Below are 24,111 nucleotides of genomic sequence, written 5' to 3'. Positions count from 1 at the left end.
TGCGAGTGTGCATGTGTGCATGTGTGTGTGTGGGTGTGTGCGGGTGTGTGCGGGTGTGTGACTCTCTATCTCTCTCTCTCTCTCTCTCTCTCTCTCTCTCTCTCTCTCTCTCTCTCTCTCTCTCTCTCTCTCTCTCTCTCTCTCTCTCTCTCTCTCTTTCTCTGTCTCTGTCTCTGTCTTTCTCCTGAAAAAGGAAATTCACGAATGCCCGTGAAAGAGGCTTTGTGCTTATGATCATAATCAGTGACAATGTTCTTGTTAAAAGTGTATGGCTTGCTAAAGGGTGCCCGATCACCCGCCCGTTAAGCCCGTTACAGGCTCGTTACCTTAAAGGGAAACCGTTTCACACCTAAAAGGTGTTGCGTAACTAAGCCAAGAACAAGCCAGAAGCCTCAGCTGCAGGGCCTTTCATCTGACGCTCTGAAGAAAATACTAAAAATAGGGTCAATGTAAACCTCCACAATTTCATAGCCTAAGCAACAAGGTTGTTGAACTCTTGTGAAATGTTGACCAAGGCGATGATCGCCACGCTGACCAACATGATTATAGTTCCCAAAAAGAGAATAGGAAACGTAAGTTCATCCGCCGTCCGGCCCTGTCTCTTACTCTGTATGTAAACATGGTACATAATTTACATAGGATTCCCAGTAAAAAGGCAACGCCTGTTGGGACTCCCCAAAAGAAATAATAAAATATAATACTACTACTACTATCCAAATGGCGTATAATACGAAAAAGTCGCCAATTTGAGTTGAGTCACTGGACAAAAAGAAGAAGAAAACATTTACCCAAGCGTGATTCATGCCGGCAACCTCTCGTACTGAATGCAGGAAATGTACCACTCAACTCTGGGGTGTCTTTCAGCCATACGCTGAAACACGACACTTAGTACAGTAGGATAGCCTGTCAGCCCGTTTATATATTCGGGCTCAGCGCCCTGACGTCATTCTGAATGCCGAATAATATATTCGGGCTCGGCAGTCAATGGGACGTTGGCGGATGTACATGTATGTTGAAGACCATACAGGCAAGAGCACTGGGCAATACGGTTGAAGCACAATTCAAGGAGTTACGTTCTGCAACATTCATACTTGAACTTGTTCCCTTAGTGTCCCTTCCAATCGATTTTCAATTATACTTTAGGGCCACACAAGTTGCATGGCATGTTGCTATGTTGACGCTGTCACTGAGTACAAACTTGTTAACTGCTTCGAGGTAATCGCTTCGCTCTTTCTGACCAATAGATCATTATCAGAAACCATGAGCAGGCGAAAAGGGTGAAAAAGGCCAATATGGCCCTGTACACTTTTATGGGGTTATTGTTGCAATAAGTATTGGGAGAGATTCCTTTTATAGACATACCGAACCTCTTTGTCGTGGTACAAATCATCAGTGGACATTCTTATCACAAATACATTTATTTTAGAAATCACTAATACACACTCAGATCTGACGTCATAATCATTATACTGCGAGAGAGGTAATGAGACTAGAACACTAGGCTATTTCTAACTCTATAACTGCGTCGAGACATGACACCGTCACGCAATGATAGCAGTAATAGAAGGTTAAGTGAAGCAATTTAAAGGTACAAACGAAAACTTGAAACGATAGGAGCTGAAAATATACCTGGCATCTATATGAACCTATCGAATAAAATTTGAAAATGTACAAAACGCACAGCAATGTACTGGGAACATTTTCTCAGATGTAGAGACGCAAAAACGAATGGTGGTTTAAACAACAAATGGGTGCTTGGAATAGCAGTCACAAATACTATTACTGCTTATAATGTTTCGGGTACAGCACATGCATTTGTCATTGGGACTTGTGTTCTTAAATCTCTACCTTCATCGTTACGTGGCTCTTCTTCAGTTTGGTTTTGGCCATCTTTAGATTCGTCAGTGCTAGATGTACTTCTCATCTGAATGCGACCCGCGTAGGACGAGCGATGGTTTATGTACCACTGACGAATGACTCCTTGCTGTACGCCAAGCCTGGAAGCCAAATCAATTTCCTTTTGTTCAGAAGGCCTTGGATCTCTACCAAACTCATGCCTCAGAATAACATAATGGTCGTGTGAAAGCCGCTTGCAACTTCTGCCAAGTCTTGAAAATGTTGCCGGACTTATACTCCGTCGTAGACTATCATTGCTGCGTTCGCCTTCTATCCATTCTTTGAATATAGGGTACAATATTAACATTTGCTGCGCACTAAACATGCCTCCTTCAAATTTATAAACAGAATTTTTTTGTTTTTGGAAATGGTGCACGATATGATTCGACAAGTATGGATGCGAGTGGTTCTTGGTTGAGCTTTCTGCTGATCCTGGTTTCTGCGACCGACTGGCAAAACTTCCCCATACCATCAGTTGATAAGCCCGACTTTATATTGGGAGGAGCTTCGGCGTTGTAGTGGGAGGGAGTATCCACTGGGTTAATATCTTTGTAGCCAGCGAACAAGCCAATACTTGAATGTGATGTACCTTGGACATCACCAGAGAACGATGCGGTGTTGTCCAAACGCTGTGTCGATGATTCTGTGGAGCGGGTAACGTCTGGAGACTCTTTGTCGACCTTATTGTGTTCAGATGGTGTATAACTACTTGCAGTGACGTTACTGATATGGGGTTGAGAGGAATATGGAAATGGTCGGAAATCTCTTGTTGTCTGCCCAAGGTATACGTCCTCTTGGAGTTTCCGTTGTGACGTACTAAGGGCTAACGGCGAAGCAGCGTTACTCAGGTAAGTGTAATGTACGTTCTCAGAACTGGGTCTCGACTGGGAGGCGACTCCGATGACAGCATGTTCAGACCAAAAGTCTGAAAGTGATGTGATGTGCATAGTTCGTGGTATTCGCTCGAATGTTGGTTCCAGTGTAGGAGTGGTAGAATATTTGGTGTGCTGTGTAGGATAACAACTGACGGCAGAACTAGCATCTCCAACATTCGGCAGGCCGGATGAACACACTCCCGTCACGGGCTCAGCAGCAGAATATGACTCAGGATGAATGCCCTTCGTTGGTGGTTGCAGTATAGGAGTGAGAGCATCAAGCTTGCTTTTCCCTTCCTCCAGATTTCTAAGAGATTTACGTAAGTTTGGAAATTGCTCCTTCACTGGATGTTCTGGTCTAGGGATGATAGCATCATTAACCGACTGTGTAAGGGTAGTACTGGCACTTTGCAGCACAGACGCATCCGGAACGGTAGACGATTTCCTGCCAGGCTGACCAGAGTTTTGCTCTCCTCCCAGGTTGAAAATCGGTGAACAAATGGATTGCAGTTGTGTCGCCATTGAAGTGTTTGAAGGCTGACGGAATTGTATTGTGCTGGGAGCTACATTCTCAGTCACACGTAACCATGCCGCGCTGTTCACTGCTGCAGTACTTGAGTCGATCCAAGATGCGACACCCGTTCCCGGTCGTTTGTCGGCCATATCACCATCCAGAAAAGTTACGATTTTATTCTCTACTTTCAGTACAGAATTCCCATGCGTATAGTTCACAGGCTTTGCATCGACCTAGAAGAAATTTATCTGCGAACTGAATAAAAATGCTGCAAGCATTTAAGAACGGGGACACAACCAAGAGAAGTAGATATGCTACGAATATATGTAGACTGCGGTGTAGTTCACAACGCCAGATGTCTTGGGCTAACTGGCCACCTGCTCTCATGGTTGAAAAACTACCTAGAGAGCCGCCAGATCCGGGCCGTAGTTGGTGGACAAACATCAGCCACACACGCCATCCGAGCAGGTGTGCCTCAAGGAAGCATCCTGGGGCCCACTCTCTTCTTGATCTACATTAATGACGCTGAGGACCACCTTCCCCAATCGACCAGCCTTGCCACGTACGCAGACGACACAACGCTCTACAAGTGTATTCGGTATCTCGGCAATCTCGCAGCTGACTGTGATGATCTCCAGACTGCCGTCAATGCTCTTGCTGCCTGGGGTGCGACCTGGCGAGTGACATTCGAGCCCGCCAAGTCGTACCTACTCCACGTCAGCCACCACCGTCGGCCCTGGGACTGCCCTCCGGTCACATTCCAAGGTGAAATGGTTCCTGAAACCAAGTGCCTGAAGCTACTTGGGATAGCCTTTGACAGTCAACTGACATTCTGCCAGCAGATACGACAGTCAGCCCTGCGCACCACACAGCGACTGGGCTTCCTGAAGAAGGCCTCAGCAGTGCTTGACCCTGGCTGCCGACTCACGGTCTACAACGGCTTTGTTCGCCCAGTCTTAGAGCATGGCATGCTAGTCTGGATGGGTGCTTCTCAGACGGTGCTGGCGCAACTCGATGCTGTACAGCGGAGAGCCCTGCATCTGATCGGCGAAGGCGCATATCTGCCAAGCCTTGAACTCCGGCGCAAAGTGGCTGCTCTCTGCTATCTCTACAAAATCCACTACCTGACAGGCCCACAGATGCTAACCCGAATGCTGCCCCCCTCCCAAGCAGTACCAGACCACGACCAACATCCTGCCAACACCAGGCAGCAGGCGCGGGTGGCGGCCGGCCAGCGCTACCAGATGCAGTCTGATATCCCAGCCAATTCTCGCAACAACGTCCGCCGGTCGTTCCCTGAAGGAGTGCTGGACACCTGGAACCAGTTGCCTCGCCAACACCTCCTGGATCAGCCCGACCAGAAGAGGTTGCAGTCCTTCAAGTGCAGCGTCCACCGACCGGCTGTAGGGACTCTGCGTGGTGGTTTTCTGGACTTTACTGTGAGAGAGTGAGTCTGTGCACAAATATTATGTATTATTACGCGTCTGCGTGAGTGTGCACGTGTGTGTCTGTGTGTGCGTGTGTGTGTGTGTGTATGTGTGTGGTGACGTGTGTGTATGTGTGTGTGTGTGTGTGTGTGTGTGGTGTGTGTGTGTGTGTGTGTGTGTGCGTGCGTGCGTGTGTGCGTGCATGCGAGCATGTGTGTGTGTGTGTGTGTGTGTGTGCGCGCGTGTGTGTGTGTGGGGGGGGGGGGGGGGGTGGGTGGGTGGGTGCACATGGTTGGTATGTGGTGTTTATGTGAGCGTATGATAATAATCTCTTCAATAATATTAATATCTTTATTTCAAGATTACCCAACGCCGGCGAACGCCTATCAGGTTGATCTCCTATTTGAACATGCGCATATGTGTGTGTATGATGTGCCCTAGCTCACTTATAATTATTATTATGTTATACACTTAGATCATGTCCATGATGCCTTTCCTCTGCGCAGGTCGACCGCACTATTGTTTTTAAGATTCACATAATTATTACTTCTGCATATGCATTACATACTATGATCATGCTGGCTGCATCCCTTATCTCCTAAGCTACCCCCCCCCCCCCCCCCCCCCCCGGTGCGTCTGCCCAGTGTTGACTCCGAGACCCACGGTCGGACGAGCTGCCCAGGCCTCACCACCACTGCCGTTTCCGTGCTGCCTTCTCGATACATATGTATGTACACTGTATATCATGTGCACATTCACATGTCTGAAGGTTTGTGGTTTTTCAATAAAAAAATAAAAAATAAAAAAAACTGCCTCAAGTGGTGTGGAAACTGTGCGTGCACTGAATTTTGATACTGTTCAGGGTTATACAATTAGCATTATTGTTGTTGGGATGGCACTGAATCAGCGAATAGTGACAGGAACAATGTGCAACTACGAAGTATGATTATTGTTTTGTAGGATCTAAGATTGGTGCAAGCGCAAGTGTGGAGGATTTAGCACTCATGCGTCACACCCCACGCATATCAATCGCCCGAGCGAACTGTGCGTATGTTGCTTTTATATAAATGCGTGAACAAAATGACATTATCGATTGCATTTACACTACATGTATCATCAATGAAAATCGTCTCCAATGTGAAGGTTCAGAGAACATGGACGTACATGTACGTGGAAAAGATAACGCGATGAGGTGTGAGTTTTTCAAATTTGTGCGAGCTAACAACAAGTTTTTGTAACAAAAAGGAATACACGCAAACAAGTGAGTATGCACGGTGAAAATGTTGCCCCTCTCCACGCGGTTGAGTTTTGTTGGAAACAGCACCTTTAGGACTCTCGAATAACACTTAGTACATCAATTGTTTGCTACAAAATCGACACCACTGTTATCAGCATTGATGACACTTCTTTTCATGAAAATTACCCCCCCCCCCCCGAAAGAATCGTGTTGTCAGTGTATTCAAGGCCACTTGTCTGCCTAGTTTGGTAAGAAATTCACAGCCTGCTCGGCAGTAATGAAAGCGACAGTCCTGTATTTCATGTACTGGACGACTGTGCTGAGAAATTGATGTTATCTGGCTGTAATCATCCCAGTGTAGGAATCCTCGGGAACCTAGTCGTATGAGCGTCATCATTTGCAGGTGGATCAATGATGACTGAGATTGATTGGATTGAATCACAGGACAAAAAAAGAAAACGAAAACATGAATCCAAGTGGGATTCATACCGACAACCTCTCGTACTGAATGCAGGAAATGTTCCAACCGACTCTAGGGTCTCTTTCAGCCATACGCTGAGACACGGAACTTAGTGCAGTAGGATAGCCTGTCAGCCCGAGTATATTCGTGCTCAGCGCCCTGATGTCATTCTGAATCCCGAATATATTCGGGCTCAGCAGTCAATGGGACGTTGGCGGATGTACATGTATGTTGAAGACCATACAGGTAAGAGCACTGGGCAATACGGTTGAAGCACAATTCAAGGAGTTACGTTCTGCAACATCCATACTTGAACTTGTTTCCTTAGCGTCCCCTCCAATCGATCTTCAATTCCTCATGGCTACACAAGTTGCATGGTATCTTCCTTTGCGTCCAAAGACGTACCTTAGGACGTTTGACGCTGTCAATGAGTACAAACTTGGTAACTACTTGGAAGTAATCGCTTTGCTCTTTCTGACCAATAGAGAGTTTTCAGAAGCCGTAAGCAGGCGAAAAGGGTGAAAAAGACGAATATGGCCCTGTACACGACTATGGGGTTAGTTTGGCAATAAGTATTGGGAGAAAGTCTCTTTATAAACATAACGAACCTCTTTGTGTGCTACATGTCGAAATCTATTTTAACAATCCGCATATCTCTTGTTGTTGTTGTTGTTGTTGTTGTTGTTGTTGTTGTTGATTTTTATTTTGCTTCGCAAGGCCAAACGGGCAACTCGGCACAGTCAGAAGCCGGCAGATCTCGCCTGGCCTTTCAGGCAGCCTTGTCCTGGAACGCTCTCCCAAGGATTGTAAGGGAGATCAAGGTTGCCCAGCAATTTAAGCTTGCCTCCATCCCCTACACCTTGCAATGAATGCTCTGTCTGACTTTTCCCGTCCACACACCACGTCATTTTCTCTTCTCTGCGTGCTTGTGCGCTTATGATCCCTTTGTGTTCCCTCTGTTGACGCTGCAAAATCGCTCTATTGACGCTGCAAAATCGCTTTTTTGACACTGCAAAATTGTTTATCATCTCCCTCCCTTCCTCCCTCTCTCTCTCTCTCTCTCTTTCTCTCTCTCTCTCTCTCTCTCTCTCTCTCTCTCTCCCCGTAGCTCTCTCCCTTTTGGAATTCGCTTCCATAGAATTGGGCACCATTGCCCGTTTGGCCTTGCGAAATAAAAGAAAAATCAACAACAACAACATACTGCGAGAGGGGTAATGAGACTGGCACACTAGGCTATTTCTAACTCTATAACTGCGTCGAGACATGACACCGTCACACAATGATTAAAGCTACTTGTACAAACGAAAACTTTTGAGAATATGAGCTCAAATATTCCTGGTAAATGAACCTATCGAATGAAGTTTGACAATGAACAAAACGTCCAGCAATGTACTGGGAACATTTTCTCTGATGTAGGGACGCAAAAACAGATGGTGGTTTAAACATTAGATGGGTGTTTGGAATAGAAGTCACTAATACTATTACAGCTTACAATGTTTCGGGTACAGGACATGCATTAATTTTGTCATTGGGACTTATCATCATAAATCTCTCCATTCGTCTTTTCGTGGCTCCTTTTCAGTTTAGTTATGGCCATCTTTGGATTCTTCAGTGCCAGATGTAAGTCTACTCTGAATGCGACTCCCATCGTACCGGCGATGGTTGATGTACCACTGACGTATGACTCCTTGCTGTACGCCAAACTTGGAAGCCAAATCAATTTCTTTTTGTTCAGAAGGCCTTGGATCTCGACCAAACTCCTGCCTCAGAATTACACACTGGTCGTTTGAAAGCCGCTTGCCACGTCTGCCAAGTCTTGAAAATGTTGCCGGACTTATACTCCGTCGTGGACGATCATTCCTGAGTTCGCCTTCTATCCATTCTTTGAATATAGGGTACAATATTAACATTTGCTCCGCACTAAACTTGCCTCTTTCAAATCTATGGACAGATATGTTTGTTTTTGGAAATGGTGCACGGTATGATTCGCAAAGTATGGATGCGAGTTGTTCTTGGGTGAGCTGTCTACTAATCCTGGTTTTCTCGACCAACTGGCAAAACTTCTCTATATCATCAGTCGATAAACTAGACGCTTTGTTGGGAGAAGGAGCTTCGGCGTTGTAGTGGGAGGGAATATTCACTAGGACAATATCTTTGTTGACAGCGAACACGCCAAAATTTGAATGTGAAGTACATCTGACATCACCAGAGAACGTCGAGGTATTGTCCAAACGAAGTGTCGATGATTCTCCGGAACTGCTATAGTCTGGAGACTCTTTATAGACCTTAGTGGGTGCAGATGGTCCAGGAGGCATGTTACTACTATGGGATTGAGAGGAAAGTGTGATTGTTCCGAAATCTCTTGTTCTCCGCCCAAGGTAAACGTCCTCTTGGTGTTGCCGTTGTGATGTACTAACGGCTAAAGGAGAAGCAGCGTTACTCGGGTAAGTGAGATGTACTTTCTCTGAACTGGGTTTCGACTGGGAGGAGGTTGCGGTGTCAGGATGTTCAGACCAAAAGTCTGTATTTGATGTGATGTGCATAGTTTCTGGTAATGTGACATCACGTCTATTTGATTCTGTCTCCTGCGTTGCCTGTCTAGCGGCAAGCTTCCTGTTCCCTTTCTCTATACTTTTCAGTAATTCCGAGAAGTCTGGTAATCGCTCGAAAGCTGGTTCCAGTGTAGAAGTGGTAGAAGATTTGGTGGGCTGTGTAGGATAACAACCGGTGGCAGAACCAGAATCTCTCATTTGCCACAAGCCGGATGAACACACTCCCGACAAGGACCCAGCAGCAGAATCTAACTCAGGATCAATGGCCTTTGTTGGTTGTTGCAGTAGAGAAGTTAGAGAATCAAGCTTGCTTTCCTCTTCATCCAGACTTTTCAGTAATTGCAAGAAGTTTGGAAGTTGCTCTGTCGATGAATGGTCCGGTCTAGGGATGATTGCATCATTGACCGGCTGTATTAGGTTAGTGCTGGCACGTTGCTGCACAGACGCATCTGGAACGGTAGACGACTCCCTGCCAGGCGGACCAGAGTTTTGATCTCCTCCCAGGTTGAAAATCGGTGGACAACTGGATGCCAGTTGTGTCGCCATTGAAGTGTTTGTAGGCTGACTGAACTGTAATGTGCTTGTAGCTACTATCTCAGTCACGGGTAACCCTGTCGCGCTGTTCACTTCCGCAGTACTTGAGTCGATCCAAGATGCGACACCCGTTCCCGTTCGTTTGTCGGCCATATCACCATCCAGGAAAGTGTCGATGTTATTCACTACTTTCAGGACAGAATTCCCATGTTTAAAGTTCACAGTCTTTGCATTGACCTAGAAGAAATTTATCTGAGAACTGAATATAAATGCTACAAGCATTTAAAAACGGGGACACAACCAAGAGAAGTAGAGACGCTACGAATATGTAGACTGCCTCAAGTGGTGTGGAAACTGTGCGTACAGGGAATTTTGATACTGTTAAAGGTATAAAATTAGCATTATTGTTGTTTTCATTCAGGCCTGGGACGGCACTGAATCAGCGAATTGTGACAGGAACAATGTGCAACTATATTATTGTTTTGTAGGATCTAGGATTGGTGCAAGAGCAAGTGTGGAGGATTTAGCACTCAAGCGTCACACCCGACGCATATCACTCGCCCGAGCGAACTGTGCGTATGTTGCTTTTATATGAATGCATGAATAAAATGACCTTATCGATTGCATTCAAACTACATGTATCATCAATGAAAATCGTCTCCAATGTGATGAAAAGGTTAAGAGAACGTAATATAGACGTCCATGTACGTGGAAAAGGTAAAGCAATGAGGGGTGTGAGTGTTTCAAATTTGGGCGAGCTAACAACAAGTGTTTGTAACAAAAAGGAAAACACACAAACAAGCGAGTATGCACGGTCGAAATGCTGCCCCACCCCGCGCGGTTAGGTTTTGTTGGAAAAAGCACCTTTAGGACTCTCGAATAACACTTAGTACATCAATTGTCTGCTACAAAATCGACACCACTGTTATCAGCATTGATGACACTTCTTTTCAGGAAATTAACTTCTCCCTCCGAAAGGATCGTGTTCTCAGTTTACTCGAGGCCACGTGCCTGCCTAATATGGTAAGAAATTCACGGCTTGCTTATAATAATAATACTTATAATAATTTGAAACTCGGATGTTGAGCCATAAATAAATGTAAAAGAGAAAAGGACATATGGATACGAGTTAAGAATAACTCTCCATCACTGACACTATATACAGTCAGAAAGTGCAATAACTAGGCACAAAACTGACAGAGTACTGAGACATTCGACGTCCTGACACCTAACTTAGATGTGTTGAAGTTAGGTGTCAGGACGTCGAATGTCTCAGTACTCTGGCAGTTTTGTGCCTAGTTATTGCACTTTCTGACTGTATATAGTATCATGTTACAGTGATGGAGAGTTACTCTTAACTCGTATCCATATGTCCTTTTCTCTTTTACACTTATAATAATAATAATAATAATAATATAACGGCCTCTGCTTGGACGACGACTACACCATAGCTCAGTGTTTAGAGCATCGCTGGCTACAAGCGAAGGTCCCTGGTTCGAGTCCTGGTGGTGACAGTCAATTTTTTCTTCAGACTTTTCCCGTTTGTCTCTTTCCCTCAAACCAGTTAATATTTTATGACTTGGGGCTCCCCGCGTGCTAGTTTGTACGTGAAGTGTGTGGGTTACAGTGAGGGCTGAGTCCCACCCGCCTGTGTGGATTCATAGGAAGTGTGAGTTACGAAGTCTGAAGAAAATGTTGAACGGCCTCTGCTTGGACGACGACTACACCATAGCTCAGTGGTTAGAGCATCGCTGGCTACAAGCGAAGGTCCCTGGTTCGAGTCCTGGTGGTGACAGTCAATTTTTTCTTCAGACTTTTCCCGTTTGTCTCTTTCCCTCAAACCAGTTAATAATAATAATAATAATAATAATAATATAACGGCCTCTGCTTGGACGACGACTACACCATAGCTCAGTGTTTAGAGCATCGCTGGCTACAAGCGAAGGTCCCTGGTTCGAGTCCTGGTGGTGACAGTCAATTTTTTCTTCAGACTTTTCCCGTTTGTCTCTTTCCCTCAAACCAGTTAATATTTTATGACTTGGGGCTCCCCGCGTGCTAGTTTGTACGTGAAGTGTGTGGGTTACAGTGAGGGCTGCGTCCCACCCGCCTGTGTGGATTCATAGGAAGTGTGAGTTACGAAGTCTGAAGAAAATGTTGAACGGCCTCTGCTTGGACGACGACTACACCATAGCTCAGTGGTTAGAGCATCGCTGGCTACAAGCGAAGGTCCCTGGTTCGAGTCCTGGTGGTGACAGTCAATTTTTTCTTCAGACTTTTCCCGTTTGTCTCTTTCCCTCAAACCAGTTAATAATAATAATAATAATAATAATAATAATAATAATAATAATAATTCTCGTCTACGTTCCAAAGGGAACTCACGCCAATGAAGTAACAAAAAGCACCGCGGCAGAGAGAGAAAAGAGATGATATAATATTTGAAGAAAACAATCACGGTGAAGATTTCACATTAGTTCCAATACACCACATCAGAAAAGCTCTTTCTAAAAACAAATCAATCAAATAAGATAAATGAAATGAAATCATTGAACATCACAGTCGGTCATGTGTGTCCACACCAAAATCACAGCCGGTCATGTGTGTTCACTCCACCGAAAAGAGAAGATAATAATTATAATATTTGACGAAAACAATCACGGTGAAGATTTCACATTAGTTCCAATACATCACATCAGAAAAGCTCTTTATTAAAAACAAATCCATAAAATGAGATAAATGAAATGAAATCATTGACCATCACAGTCGGTCATGTGTGTCCACACCAAAATCACAGCCGGTCATGTGTGTTCACACCACCGCAGAACAAATGTTACTCCACTTCTGCGGTCAACTGCGCAACTTCTGAGGGTTTCTAGGTACCGGCTCGTCTTCAATGCGATGGCGGTGAACGTCTTGCTGGAGGGTGGTGACGAAACAGGACCTTGGAGCTCCCCCCCCCTGTGCCTCACAGCGTCCTCCATTGATGCGTATGCAATCATTACTTGATTGCCTGGTGTCGATGATGGCTGGCGTAGGATGTGTCCAAGCAGACGCCATCTCGCTCGCTTTGCCATAGCGGATATTGGCTCAGTGTGAGCAAGCTCATACAGGTCATCAGTCGACACGACACGAGAGTAGAAGATACCAAGCATATGCCGAAGTTGCTTGCGATGGATCTTATCCAGGGAGTCTTCCAATGCCATAGAGACGCCTGCGCAGCCAATATTGTATGTGAGGATAGGAAGAACGTATGCGTTGTAGAGTCGTACCATGGTGTAAATTTGTAGATGTAGCCGCTCAGCCTGCTCAGCAGTAATGAAATCGACAGTCCTGTACTTCATGTACTGGACGACTGTGCTGAGAAATTGATGCTAACTGGCTGTAATCTGACAATATCATCCCAGAGTAGGAATCTTCGGGAATCTAGTCGTATGAGCGTCATATTTTGCAGGTGGATTGAGGATGTATCAGACTGACTGAAAAACTGGATCAACTTCCTGATGTCCTGCAATGTGAATGGTTCTTCTTCTGACAGTACAGGGCAACATCTGCCTGACTAACCCTGTACAAGAAGGCAAGTCGATGCATGCCTTATGATGAGCCCAGTTGATTGCTGAATATGCTGAACCTACTGGCGCGCTGGACTCTGCTGTCAATAATATCTCGACCAGACTCTATCAAAGTACCCACTATACTACACGACTTTGGCGGCGGAGTGCTCACATGCTGCAACTGCCAGCAGGTATCATGCGAGTCCCTGAAGCCCTGGGTGTGTTTACTCAGCATCACTTGTGTTATGCTGGTGAAGAACAAAACACACCAGATGTTTTGTATGGTGGTATGACCGTATTGTCCAATGGCGTTTCTGGTATTTTCATCGACATACATGAAGAAGGAAGAACGTCCTTCACAACTGCGACTTTCGGCTTGGGCTTCTCTTTGTTGCCCGCACCCTTCCACCCCTCCTATGTCATTTCATGTGGGCCTCATCAATCCAAAGACCTTGAGCGCACAGTTTGCTTCTTCCACCCGCATCACAGAGTCGCTCACCAACAGAATTTTGGCTGGAGAGAGGACCCTCGGAAGGGCCTTGACTTTAATCAGTCAGGCTAAGGCTGACGTCAGGGCGGCGATACGGCGGGCACAATTTGCTGGGATGGAGGCGGTGATGAGCACTTCCTCCGAGGTCCTGCGCAACAGTATTGAAGTTGCGCGTGAGAAGGGATCGTCGAACTAGCTAACGTGTCGCCCATTGAGGAAGTATGGCTTTATTCTCAGCAAGCAGGAGGTTTGGGATGGGTTGTGCCTCCAGTATGGGTGGACACCTGCAAGGCTGCCATTCCAATGCTCCTGTGGCCCCGAAGGCAATGCGTCGCACTGGCTTTCGTGTCCGCATGGAGGCTCCCGTCGATAAGACACAACGCTATCCAGGACACAACTGCCCAGTTGTTGGATCAGGTGTGCTCCAATGTCTCCATTGAACCTGTTCTGCAGCCGCTAACTGGCGAGCAGTTGAGGTATCTCTACTGCTAATGTAGAGAACGATGCACGACTGGATGTGGCTGCCAGTGGTTTGTCGGGCAGTCGATTTGAGCGAATCCTTCTTGATGGTCGGGTGTTAAATCCATATGCTCGCTCAAATCGATCTGCACCACGTACCGCTGTGTATCAACGCCACGAGAAGAAGAAACCGACATTATGAGGAACGTGTCAGGAACGTGGAGCAGGCATCTTTCGTTCCAGTGGTGATGTCGGCAAGTGGAGGGATGGGGAAGGCGGCATCAGCATTGTACGGAAGGGTGGCCGCTCTTCTGGCAGCAAAGAAGTTCGCGCAGTATCGACACATCATGGCCTATGTTCGATGTAAGTTGTCTTTCTCGCTTCTTGTATTATGTGTCTCCGAGGTTGCAGGAAACTGTTCGCACGTCCCGTAGTTCTGCTTCGCCTGCTGCACTAGCTGTGTCGGAGGCTCCAGTTTCGATCTAAATTTATGGATTTCATTTATACGTTTTTTGAGGATTTTTACATATTTAAGCTGTTGCCTCTTGTGTGCTCCGTGTGCGGCTTGTTGGTTCTTTTCTTTAATTGGGTTCTTTTCATTTGCTTTCGGTTTTTTTCATTTGCTTTGAGTGCTTTCCATTTGTTTTGAGGTTTTTTTCATTTGCTTTGAATTCTTTACATTTTAAAATTGTTTTGGATTTTAGTTGCATTTCTATCATTGATAAAAATGGTATTTTTGCCCGTAAAAAAGGCTTGAAACACCTAACAAATGTCATTACATGTACCATGAATTATAAACTTCCAAGTTAGAAGGCTGTAGGTGTGCGTATCCAACATGTGCTAGAGCTGATTGTTGAAGAACATCAGTACCATTATGCAGTGCCGCTCAATGTTACGGCATGATCTGATTACTTCGAAGTATGTGGTAACAAAGGTGGTGTTAGTGGACAGTAAAGCCCCATTTGTAAACCATTTGTCCTGTATTTTTCTTTTACCTTACCTTAAATCGAAACAAGGGAAGCGACGGTGCACAAGGTATACGTTAGATACAACGCAATAAACCAGGTTTTGAACAATCAGACATTAGCAAGGTAACACTAGACTGACAAGGAGTACCGAGACAATCTACGGCAAGGAAGTGAGAATGTCTTGGAATGTTTCAGCACTTCTTTTCCGTCTAAGTGCTACATTGTGCACGTCTGGTTGTTCAAAACCTGGTTTATTTAGTTGACTATAAAGTATAACCTGTGCCCCATCGTTTGCCTTCTTTCCGATTAATATTTTAATTTATACAAAAGAGTTCGAGTCAATTAATATAAAAAAGAGAAGAAACACATGAGAACGAGTTATGCAGCAACTTTCCACGACTGTAACAAGATGATAAACAGTCAGAAAGTGCGGTAATATGGCACAAAACTGACAGGCTCCTGAGACATTCAGCGACCCATTCTGACCGTTTATCATTTTGTTACAGTCGTGGATAGTTGCTACCTAACTCGTTCTCATGTGTTTCTTCTCTTTTTTACATTTATTACTTGCTCAGTATTCGAGATTAAATTTTGCACACCTCATGAGCCGCCACTAATAACGCGGTGACACTTATGTCGTTTGGATCTACTTGTTATTATATTAAGTGTTTTTTATTGGGACTAAGTTCCAGGCACTTGACGATCTACTGGTAAATACTTGCAAATCCTGGGATATCTTCACTGTTAATATAGACCGCAAGTTCCCAGATGGCTTTCTCGCACACTCTAGAATTGGCGGTGTGAGATTGTCCTCCATCGTAATTGCAATGCCATTGCCGAAGAATTCAAGCAGGGTGTCAAATGCGTGTAATATACTACACACATTAAAGGCCCATTGCATAAACATACGCGCTCGGTATCCTGCTGCATGATGCAAGTTTTTAACACGGCCGAAAACCGACCACGAACTTGTCCAATAGGTCGCAAAATCAGACGACAAAGCGGCACAACAACACCAAACGGTATCAAGTTGCATTGTAGTAATTGCAAGATGGAAGCAAGTCGGGGTTGCGCTGACTAGTTGGCGGCGACTAACCGAGCTCGACGACGTGCACGGCCTCAACAACGGAACTGCCACCTCAACACCGGCAACGCAGCGGCTGCAGAATTTTAAGTTTGCCTTGTTCGTCATGCAAGTAATGCGTGTACCTGATCGCTCAAACCTTTTAGAAAATTGTCTGTGCATTTAAAAACGGTTTACGCATGTTGTTTAGTTTTCGACTACGTGGTTCTCGTCTGAAGTTTATGAGTAGAATTGTACTATCATGTATACTGGTGTTATGTTGCTTTGCCACTATGTACCGTCGCTTCAGTTTCCAGTGTTATTTGTTGAAGTAAATAGTTGACATTTCGTGTGTTTTTAGGACTGTGTTTTCATGTTCATGTATATTCCCCTATTCTGCAGTTGTACTTGTGTGTTTACGTCATTGGTCTCGCTAGTTCCTCATTTCTTTTGTTCATTTGGTTTTGCGAAGGCTAGCTAAGCTTTCTTGTTGATGGCAACGCGAACAAGCTCAATAGCAATAATAAACATGTCATAATCTGTTGAAACGCGATCCCTAGGGAATGGACCAAACTTTAAAGACATAAGCACGATCAAATTTTGAATATTTCAAATTTTCTTGTTCCTCGTAATGTACTTGGAATAGACAGTGAAAATACCAAGAAAAATGCCGGCTTCTCATACGGTTTCAACGAAACAAATCAGACAATTAAACTGCCGAATACAACACAAAGACGGAAAACGGAAAACAGCTACTAGTACAACATCAGTTCCAGACACAAACGAACACTGGTGAGGATGGAATACGGGTAGACATCACTAAACTACATGAATGAATACACCCGACACATTTTGTTCTGAAAACAATGACACCTACTATGAACCAATTCTGAGATTCAGGGACGCAACACAATGTTATTAAAATGGAGAAATGGGCATTTCGAATGGCGAACACTTATGAACTTGTTGGGCCAGCATTTGCATTTTATCATTGATTCTTAATCTCTAAAATCTCTATAACGCGGCTCCTCTTCCGTTTTGTCTTGGGCATTTTTAGATTTGTGAGTGCTATTTTTACTGTTCCTCTCAACACGACGCACATAGGACCGATGTTTCCTGTACCACCAATGTACGACTCCTTTCTGTATGCCAAACCTTTTAGCCAAGTCAATTTCTTTTTGTTCAGAGCGCTTGGGATCTCGACCATACTCATGCCTCAGAATAGCACATTCGTCTTGTGAAAGCCGCCTGCCGAGTCTCGAAAATGTGTTCGGACTTATACTCCGTCGTGGACTATCATTCCTGCGTTCGCCATCTATCCATTCTTTGAATATAGGGTACAAAATTAACATTTTCTCTGCATTAAACATGCCTCTTACAAATCCATGGACAGACAATTGGTTTTTTCGAAATGGTGCACGATATGATTCGATATGATTGTTCTTGATTGAGCTTTCCACTTATCCTAGTCTCCTCAACCAACTGGCAAAACATCTCCATATCATCAGTCGATAAACTAGACTCTTTGCTGGGAGAAGGAGCTTCGGCGTTGTAGTGGGAGGGAGTATTCACTGGGATGATAAATTCGTTTCCAGCGAACAAGCCAATACTTGAATGCGAAGCACCTTGTACATCACCAGAGAACGATGCGGTCTTGTCCAAACGAGGTGTCGATGATTCTGCGGAGCTGCTAACGTCTGGAGACTCTGTGTAGACCTTAATGAGTCCAGCAGTTGTGTAACTGCATGCAGGGATGTTACTGATATGGGGTTGAGAGGGAAGTGTAATTGTTCCGTAATCTCTTGTTCTCTGTCCAAGGTAAACGTCCTCTTGGTGTTGCCGTTGTGACGTCCTAAGGGCAAAAGGAGAAGCAGAGTTACACAGGTAAGTGTGATGTACGTTCCCAGTACTGGGTTTCGACTGGGAGGCGATTCCGATGACAGCATGTTCAGACCAAAAGTCTGTAAGTGATGTGATGTGCATAGTTCCTGGTATTCGCTCGAAAGTTGGTTCCAGTGTAGGAGTGGTAGAAGATTTGGTGGACTGTGTAGGATAACAACTGGTGGCAGAACTAGCTTCTCTCACTTGCAACAAGCCGGGTGAACACGCTCCCGTCACGGGCTCAGCAGTAGAATATAACTCAGGACGAATACTCTTCGTTGGTTGTTGCAGTATAGGAGTGAGAGTATCAAGCTTGCTTTTCCCTTCCTCCAGACTTCTAAGGGATTTACGGAAGTTTGGAAATTGCTCCTTCACTGTATGTTCTGGTGTAAGGATGATAGCAGCATTAACCGACTGTGTAAGGTTAGTACTGGCACTTTGCAGCACAGACGCATCCGGAACGGTAGACGACTCTCTGCCAGGCTGACCAGAGTTTTGCTCTCCTCCCAGGTTGAACACCGGTGGACAACTGGATGACAGTTGTGTCGCCATTGAAGTGTTTGAAGGCTGACTTAACTGTAATGTGCTGGGTGCTGCAATCTCAGTCACGGGTAACCATGTCGTGCTGTTCACTGCTGCAGTACTTGAGTCGATCCAAGATGCGATAACCGTTTCCCTTCGTTTGTCGGCCATATCACCATCCAGAAAAGTGTCGATGTTATACACTACTTTAAGGAGAGAAGTCCCATGCTTAAAGTTCACAGTCCTTGTATTGACCTAGAAGAAATGTTTATGCGAGCTGAATATATAAGCCACAAGCATTTAAAAACGTCGACACAGCCAAGAGAAGTAGAGACGCTACGAATATGTAGACTGCCCCAAGTGAGTTGGAAATTGTGCGTGCACCAAGGTTTGATATTGTTCAGGATATAAAATTGGCAGTATTGTTGTTTTCATGCAGGCGTGGGGTGGCACTTAATAATTGAATTGCCACAGGACCAATTTTTTTTTTCACGGTTCGCGTGAGACTCGGCTGGAAGCCGGGCTTTCCGCATCCGTAGGAACGCCACCACCCTTCAAGGATCAAGGCGCAGATACAGCTCCTAAAGCGGTGGGAGGTGAGTAGATCAGCTCACCAGCAAGTGGTCAAAGACCGAAAATCCCATTCACTGCATCCACAGGACCAATGTGCAACGCAATCCTTATTTTTTGGGGGGGGGGGGGATTTCAGATTGAAGCGAGCGCAAGTGTTGGGGATTTAGCACTCAAGCGTCACACCCGACGCATATCACTCACCTGAGCTGACTGTGCATATCTTGAATTTATATTTCATATGCATGAGCAAATGGCCTTATCGATTACATTCAAACTACACGTATCATCAATGAAAATCGTCTCCAATGTGACGATAAGCCTAAGAGAACATAATAATTATGCATGTGAATGTACGTGTAAAAGATAAATCGACGAAGTATGAGCTTTTCACATCTGGGTGAGCTAATAACAGGTTTGGGTAACAAAAAGGAAAACACGCAAACAAGTGAGTATGCACGGTGGAAATGCTGCCCCTCTCCGCGCGGTTAAGTTTTGTTGGAAAAACCACCTTTAGGACTCTCGAATAACACTTAGTACGTCAATATTCTGCTACAAAATCGACACCACTGTTATCAGAATTGGTGACACTGCTTTTCAGGAAATTGATACCACCCCCCCCCCCCCCTGCAAAGGATTGTGTTGTCAGTGCACTCGAGATAGGCATTTCCAAAATCGGCCGGCCGAAAAACTGGCCTAAAACAGTGGTTTTGAAGAAGTCACTTATCTTTCCGCGAAATGTGCAATTTTCGTACTTAATTCGCCGAAATTCGATGTTTTGGTGCTTCAACATCTGGCAAATACAATTTCTGCAACCATTATACTGCGACAAGTTGCTGAGACTTTAGGCATTTCTGAAATCGAACGGCAGAAAAAGACAGCAAAAGCAATGGCTGTCAGAAATCGTCGATACTTGCCACGAATCTACACATTAATTTTCGCACTGAATTCGGCGCAATTCGATGTTTTCTAGCATCTAAAGTGTGCATGTAAATGTACACGTGTTCTGCGAGCGGTGACTTCAAGTACTGCTTTGAGCCAAATACTGACTTTAGGCCTCATAATATGGCCGAGCCTGGACTTTCTTTTAGCCGATCGAGGCTTTTGATACCGTCTGGCATCGAGGACTTTTGGCAAAGCTCGAGCATGCATTCAGGGTACGCAAACAGCCACTCTCCTGGCTGAAATCTTATCTCTCTGGGCGTTATCAGTACGTAACTGTGCTTGGCACATCCTCGGCTGCAGAGCCAGTATTGTCGGGCGTTCCTCAAGGATCAATTCTTGGTCCCCTACTATTTATAATTTACGTAAACGACTTACCTGCAGTCTTCTCTGGAACGTCTCTGTTTGCTGACGACACGACCCTTCTCACCTCATCACCTTCCCTCACTGGCCTGAAAAACAACTTGCGTGCTGGCATTCAGGAAGTTCTTTCCTGGATGTCGTCCTGGAGGTTGTCCCCAAATCTATCAAAAACAAAGATCATGCTCTTCCCGCCCCAGCCGGAGTTCACAACCCTCATCCATGCCAACTTTCCAAATCCAATTGACATAGTGTCTTCTCACAAACACCTTGGCATTGTGATTGACTCTGCACTCTCTTGGGTACCTCACATCGAATATATCTGTAAAAAATCAAGTAAATCCTTAGGAATTCTCTCCCCCCACTGCTCCTACCTCCCACTTTCTTGCAAGCTTCTTTTTTATTTCGCCTACCTTCGCCCAATATTTCATTATGCAGATACGTCTTGGGTTGGGTTATCCTCTTCCGCTGCTGCAAAGCTTGAAATACATCACAAGAAAATCCTTAAAATTCTCCTCCGTCTACCCCGCATGCTCTCATCATCCGCCCTTTATAAAATCGCTCACACAACCCCGTTATCACATGGACGCAGTGCACACCTGGCTTCTCTTGTTCATTCTATTAAGCTTGAGTTGTGCCCACCTCATCTCATGTGTTTTAATTGGTTCTCTTCTCTAAGAACTAGAAACTCACTCTTACTCCCTAAGTGTAACTCATCCACTCTTTTGCGCTCCCCTCTCTTTATTGCTTATTCTGTTTGGCTCACTCTACCCAGAGAAGTTAAGGACCTGACCTCACTCCGCCTGTTTAAGATCCGTGCCGCCCCTTATTTACTACGACATGCATAGCTCATTATCCACATGTCCTTTGCGTCTCTGTGTTTTTCACTGTTTTTATTTGACATTATCTTTCTTTACGGAGTTGTTGTTGCTGTTCGTTTTGCTACTCTTTCTTTTTCCCTCCCCTTCTTTCTATTTATCGCCGTGGTTGGCAATCACCCACTCTCGTAATATTGGCCGGTGTTTCCGCCGAGTCTTGAGATGTTGCAATAAATTAAAAAAATTAAAAAATAAAGCCATTTAGGCGAAAAAATCGGGCCGATTTGGGAAATGCCTACTTCGGGGCAACGGATCTGCCTAATATGGTAAGAAATTCACAGCCTGCTCAGCAGTAATAAAAGCGACAGTCCTGTATATCATTTACTGGACGACTGTGCTGAGAAATTGATGCTATCTGGCTGTAATCTGACAATATCATCCCAGAGTAGGAATCCTCGGGAACCTAGTGGTATGAGGGTCATTATTTGCAGGTGGGTGAGTGATGGCTTAGACTGACTGAAAAACTGGCCCAACTTCCTAACGTCCAACAATGTGAATGTCTTGATTTTCTGAACAGGTCGTCGAGGGCAATAAGCATTGGAAGAGATTCTCTTTATGAACATAACGAACCTCTTTGTGTGGTACAACATCTAGAAAGGTCGGCACAACTCGTGGTAAAGAAGCTTGGCGACAGGTGAAGACACTCGGCTCGCTATACGGCTCCGGGGAGGACGTAACGCGCCGTATTGGCTTGGCCGCAAGAGCATTTGGAGACACTCTGAAGTTATGGTTCAAACACAACCTGCTTTCTACACCCATCAAAATTCGTTTATACAACACTTTCGTTCTACCAATCTTGACCTACAACCTTGCTTGCCATGGCCTGTCCCGTGCACAAGAAAAGCGCCTAGATGTGTTTCATAGGAAACAGCTGCGGTGTACCCTTGGAATTACCTACCCAGATGTCATCTCGAATGCAGATTTATATGCTGTTACTGGCCAGTGCTCTGTATCTGAAATGGCCAAGCGGGACAGGTGGAAGCTATTAGGACATATATTACGCCAGCCAAGTGACATCCCTGCGAATGTTGCTCTCACTGCTTTCTGTACATATGCTACCAGTCAGCCCTTTCGAATAGGTGCACCCCGCTCTTGCCTCACCACAAGTCTCCAGCGAGACGTCCGCCTCACACCTATCTGCATTTTTAAGCCCAGCTGCCTTCGTGATCTCGGCACCTATGTCCGCGACAGAAAACAATGGAGTAACATCTGCTCAGCCATTTAGTCTAGTACTGCTCTTCTTAAATTTGACCTTATTACAAGACTTCTTTTCTTTTTCATTTCGTTCTCCCACTCTCACACACACATGCTCACGGTTAATTCTGCCGTCGTGAGTCCCATTCGGGACGGATACGAGAATAATAATAATAATAATCATCATCAGTGGACATTCTTATCACTAGTGAATTGTTTTTAGAAATCACTAATACATTCTCAGATCTGACGTCGTAATCATTATACTGCGAGGGAGGTAATGAGACTAGAACACTAGGCTATTTCTAACTCTATAACTGCGTCGAAACATTACACCTACACACAAGGATATCAGTAATAGAAAGTTAAGTGAAGCAATTGAAAGCTACAAACGAAAACCTGTATGGATAGGAGCTGAAAATAGTCCTGGTACATAAATGAACATATCGAATGAAATTTGAAAATGTACAAAACGTACAGCAATGTACTGGGAACAATTTCTCAGATGTAGAGACGCAAAAACGAAAGGTGGGTTAAACAACAAAATGGGTGTTTGGAATAGAAGTCAGTCACTTCAAGTCACTAATACTATTACTGCTTATAATGTTTCGGGTACAGGGCATGTATATGTCATTCACTTATCTTCTAAAATCTCTACCTTCATCTTTTCGGGGCTCTTCTTCAGTTTGGTTTTGGCCATCCTTAGATTTTTCAGTGCTAGATGTACTTCTCATCTGAATGCGACCCGCATAGGACGAGCGATAGTTGATGTACCACTGACGTATGACTCCTTGCTGTACGCCAAACCTGGAAGCCAAATCAATTTCTTTTTGTTCAGAAGGCTTTGGATCTCTACCAAACTCATGCCTTAGAATACCATACTGGGCTTGTGAAAGCCGCTTGCCACACCTGCCAAGTCTTGAAAATGTTACCGGACTTATAGTACGTCGTGGACTATCATTGCTGCGTTCGCCTTCTATCCATTCTTTGAATATAGGGTACAATATTAACATTTGCTGCGCACTAAACATGCCTTTCTCAAATTTATAGACAGAATCTTTTGATTTTGGAAATGGTGCACGATATGATTTGCAGAGTATGGATGCGAGTTGTTCTTGGTTGAGCTTTCTGCTGTTCCTGGTTTTTGCGACCAACTGGCAAAACTTCTCCATATCATCAGTCGATAAGCTAGACTCTTTATTGGGAGAAGGAGCTTCGGCGTTGTAGTGGGAGGGAGTATCCACTGGGACGATATCTTTGTTGCCAGCGAACAAGCCAATACTTGAATGTGATGTACCTTGGACATTACCAGAGAACGATGCTGTATTGTCCAAACGAGGTGTCGATGATACTGCGGAGCGGCTAACGTCTGGAGACACTTTGTCGACCTTATTGTGTTCAGATGGTGTATAACTACTTGCAGTGACGTTACTGATATGGGGTTGAGAGGAATATGGAAATGGTCGGAAATCTCTTGTTCTCTGCCCAAGGTATACGTCCTCTTGGAGTTTCCGTTGTGACGTACTAACGGCTAACGGAGAAGCAGCGTTACTCAGGTAAGTGTAATGTACGTTCTCAGAACTGGGTTTAGACTGGGAGGCGATTCCGATGACAGCATGTTCAGACCAAAAGTCTGTATGTGATGTGATGTGCATAGTTCCTGGTATTCGCTCGAAAGTTGGTTCCAGTGTAGGTGTGGTAGAAGATTTGGTGGGCTGTGTAGGATAACAACTGGTGGAAG

The 24,111-nt window shown here is 44.9% G+C and overlaps 1 protein-coding gene across 1 annotated transcript; it reads right to left on the bottom strand.

Annotated features, from left to right (window-relative positions):
* Positions 1-16,616: 16,616 nt before the first annotated feature.
* LOC135829843 (uncharacterized) lies at positions 16,617-18,764 on the bottom strand. The gene has a single exon (XM_065342227.1). It carries the CDS (start codon positions 18,595-18,597, stop codon positions 17,386-17,388), a length of 1,212 nt encoding a protein of 403 aa, XP_065198299.1. The 5' UTR covers positions 18,598-18,764; the 3' UTR covers positions 16,617-17,385.
* Between the last annotated feature and the right edge of the window lie 5,347 nt (positions 18,765-24,111).

This window comes from Sycon ciliatum, chromosome 13 (genome assembly GCF_964019385.1).
Source record: "Sycon ciliatum chromosome 13, ocSycCili1.1, whole genome shotgun sequence".
Taxonomy (NCBI): Eukaryota; Metazoa; Porifera; class Calcarea; order Leucosolenida; family Sycettidae; genus Sycon; species Sycon ciliatum.
This window is presented reverse-complemented; position numbering and strand designations above follow the sequence as displayed.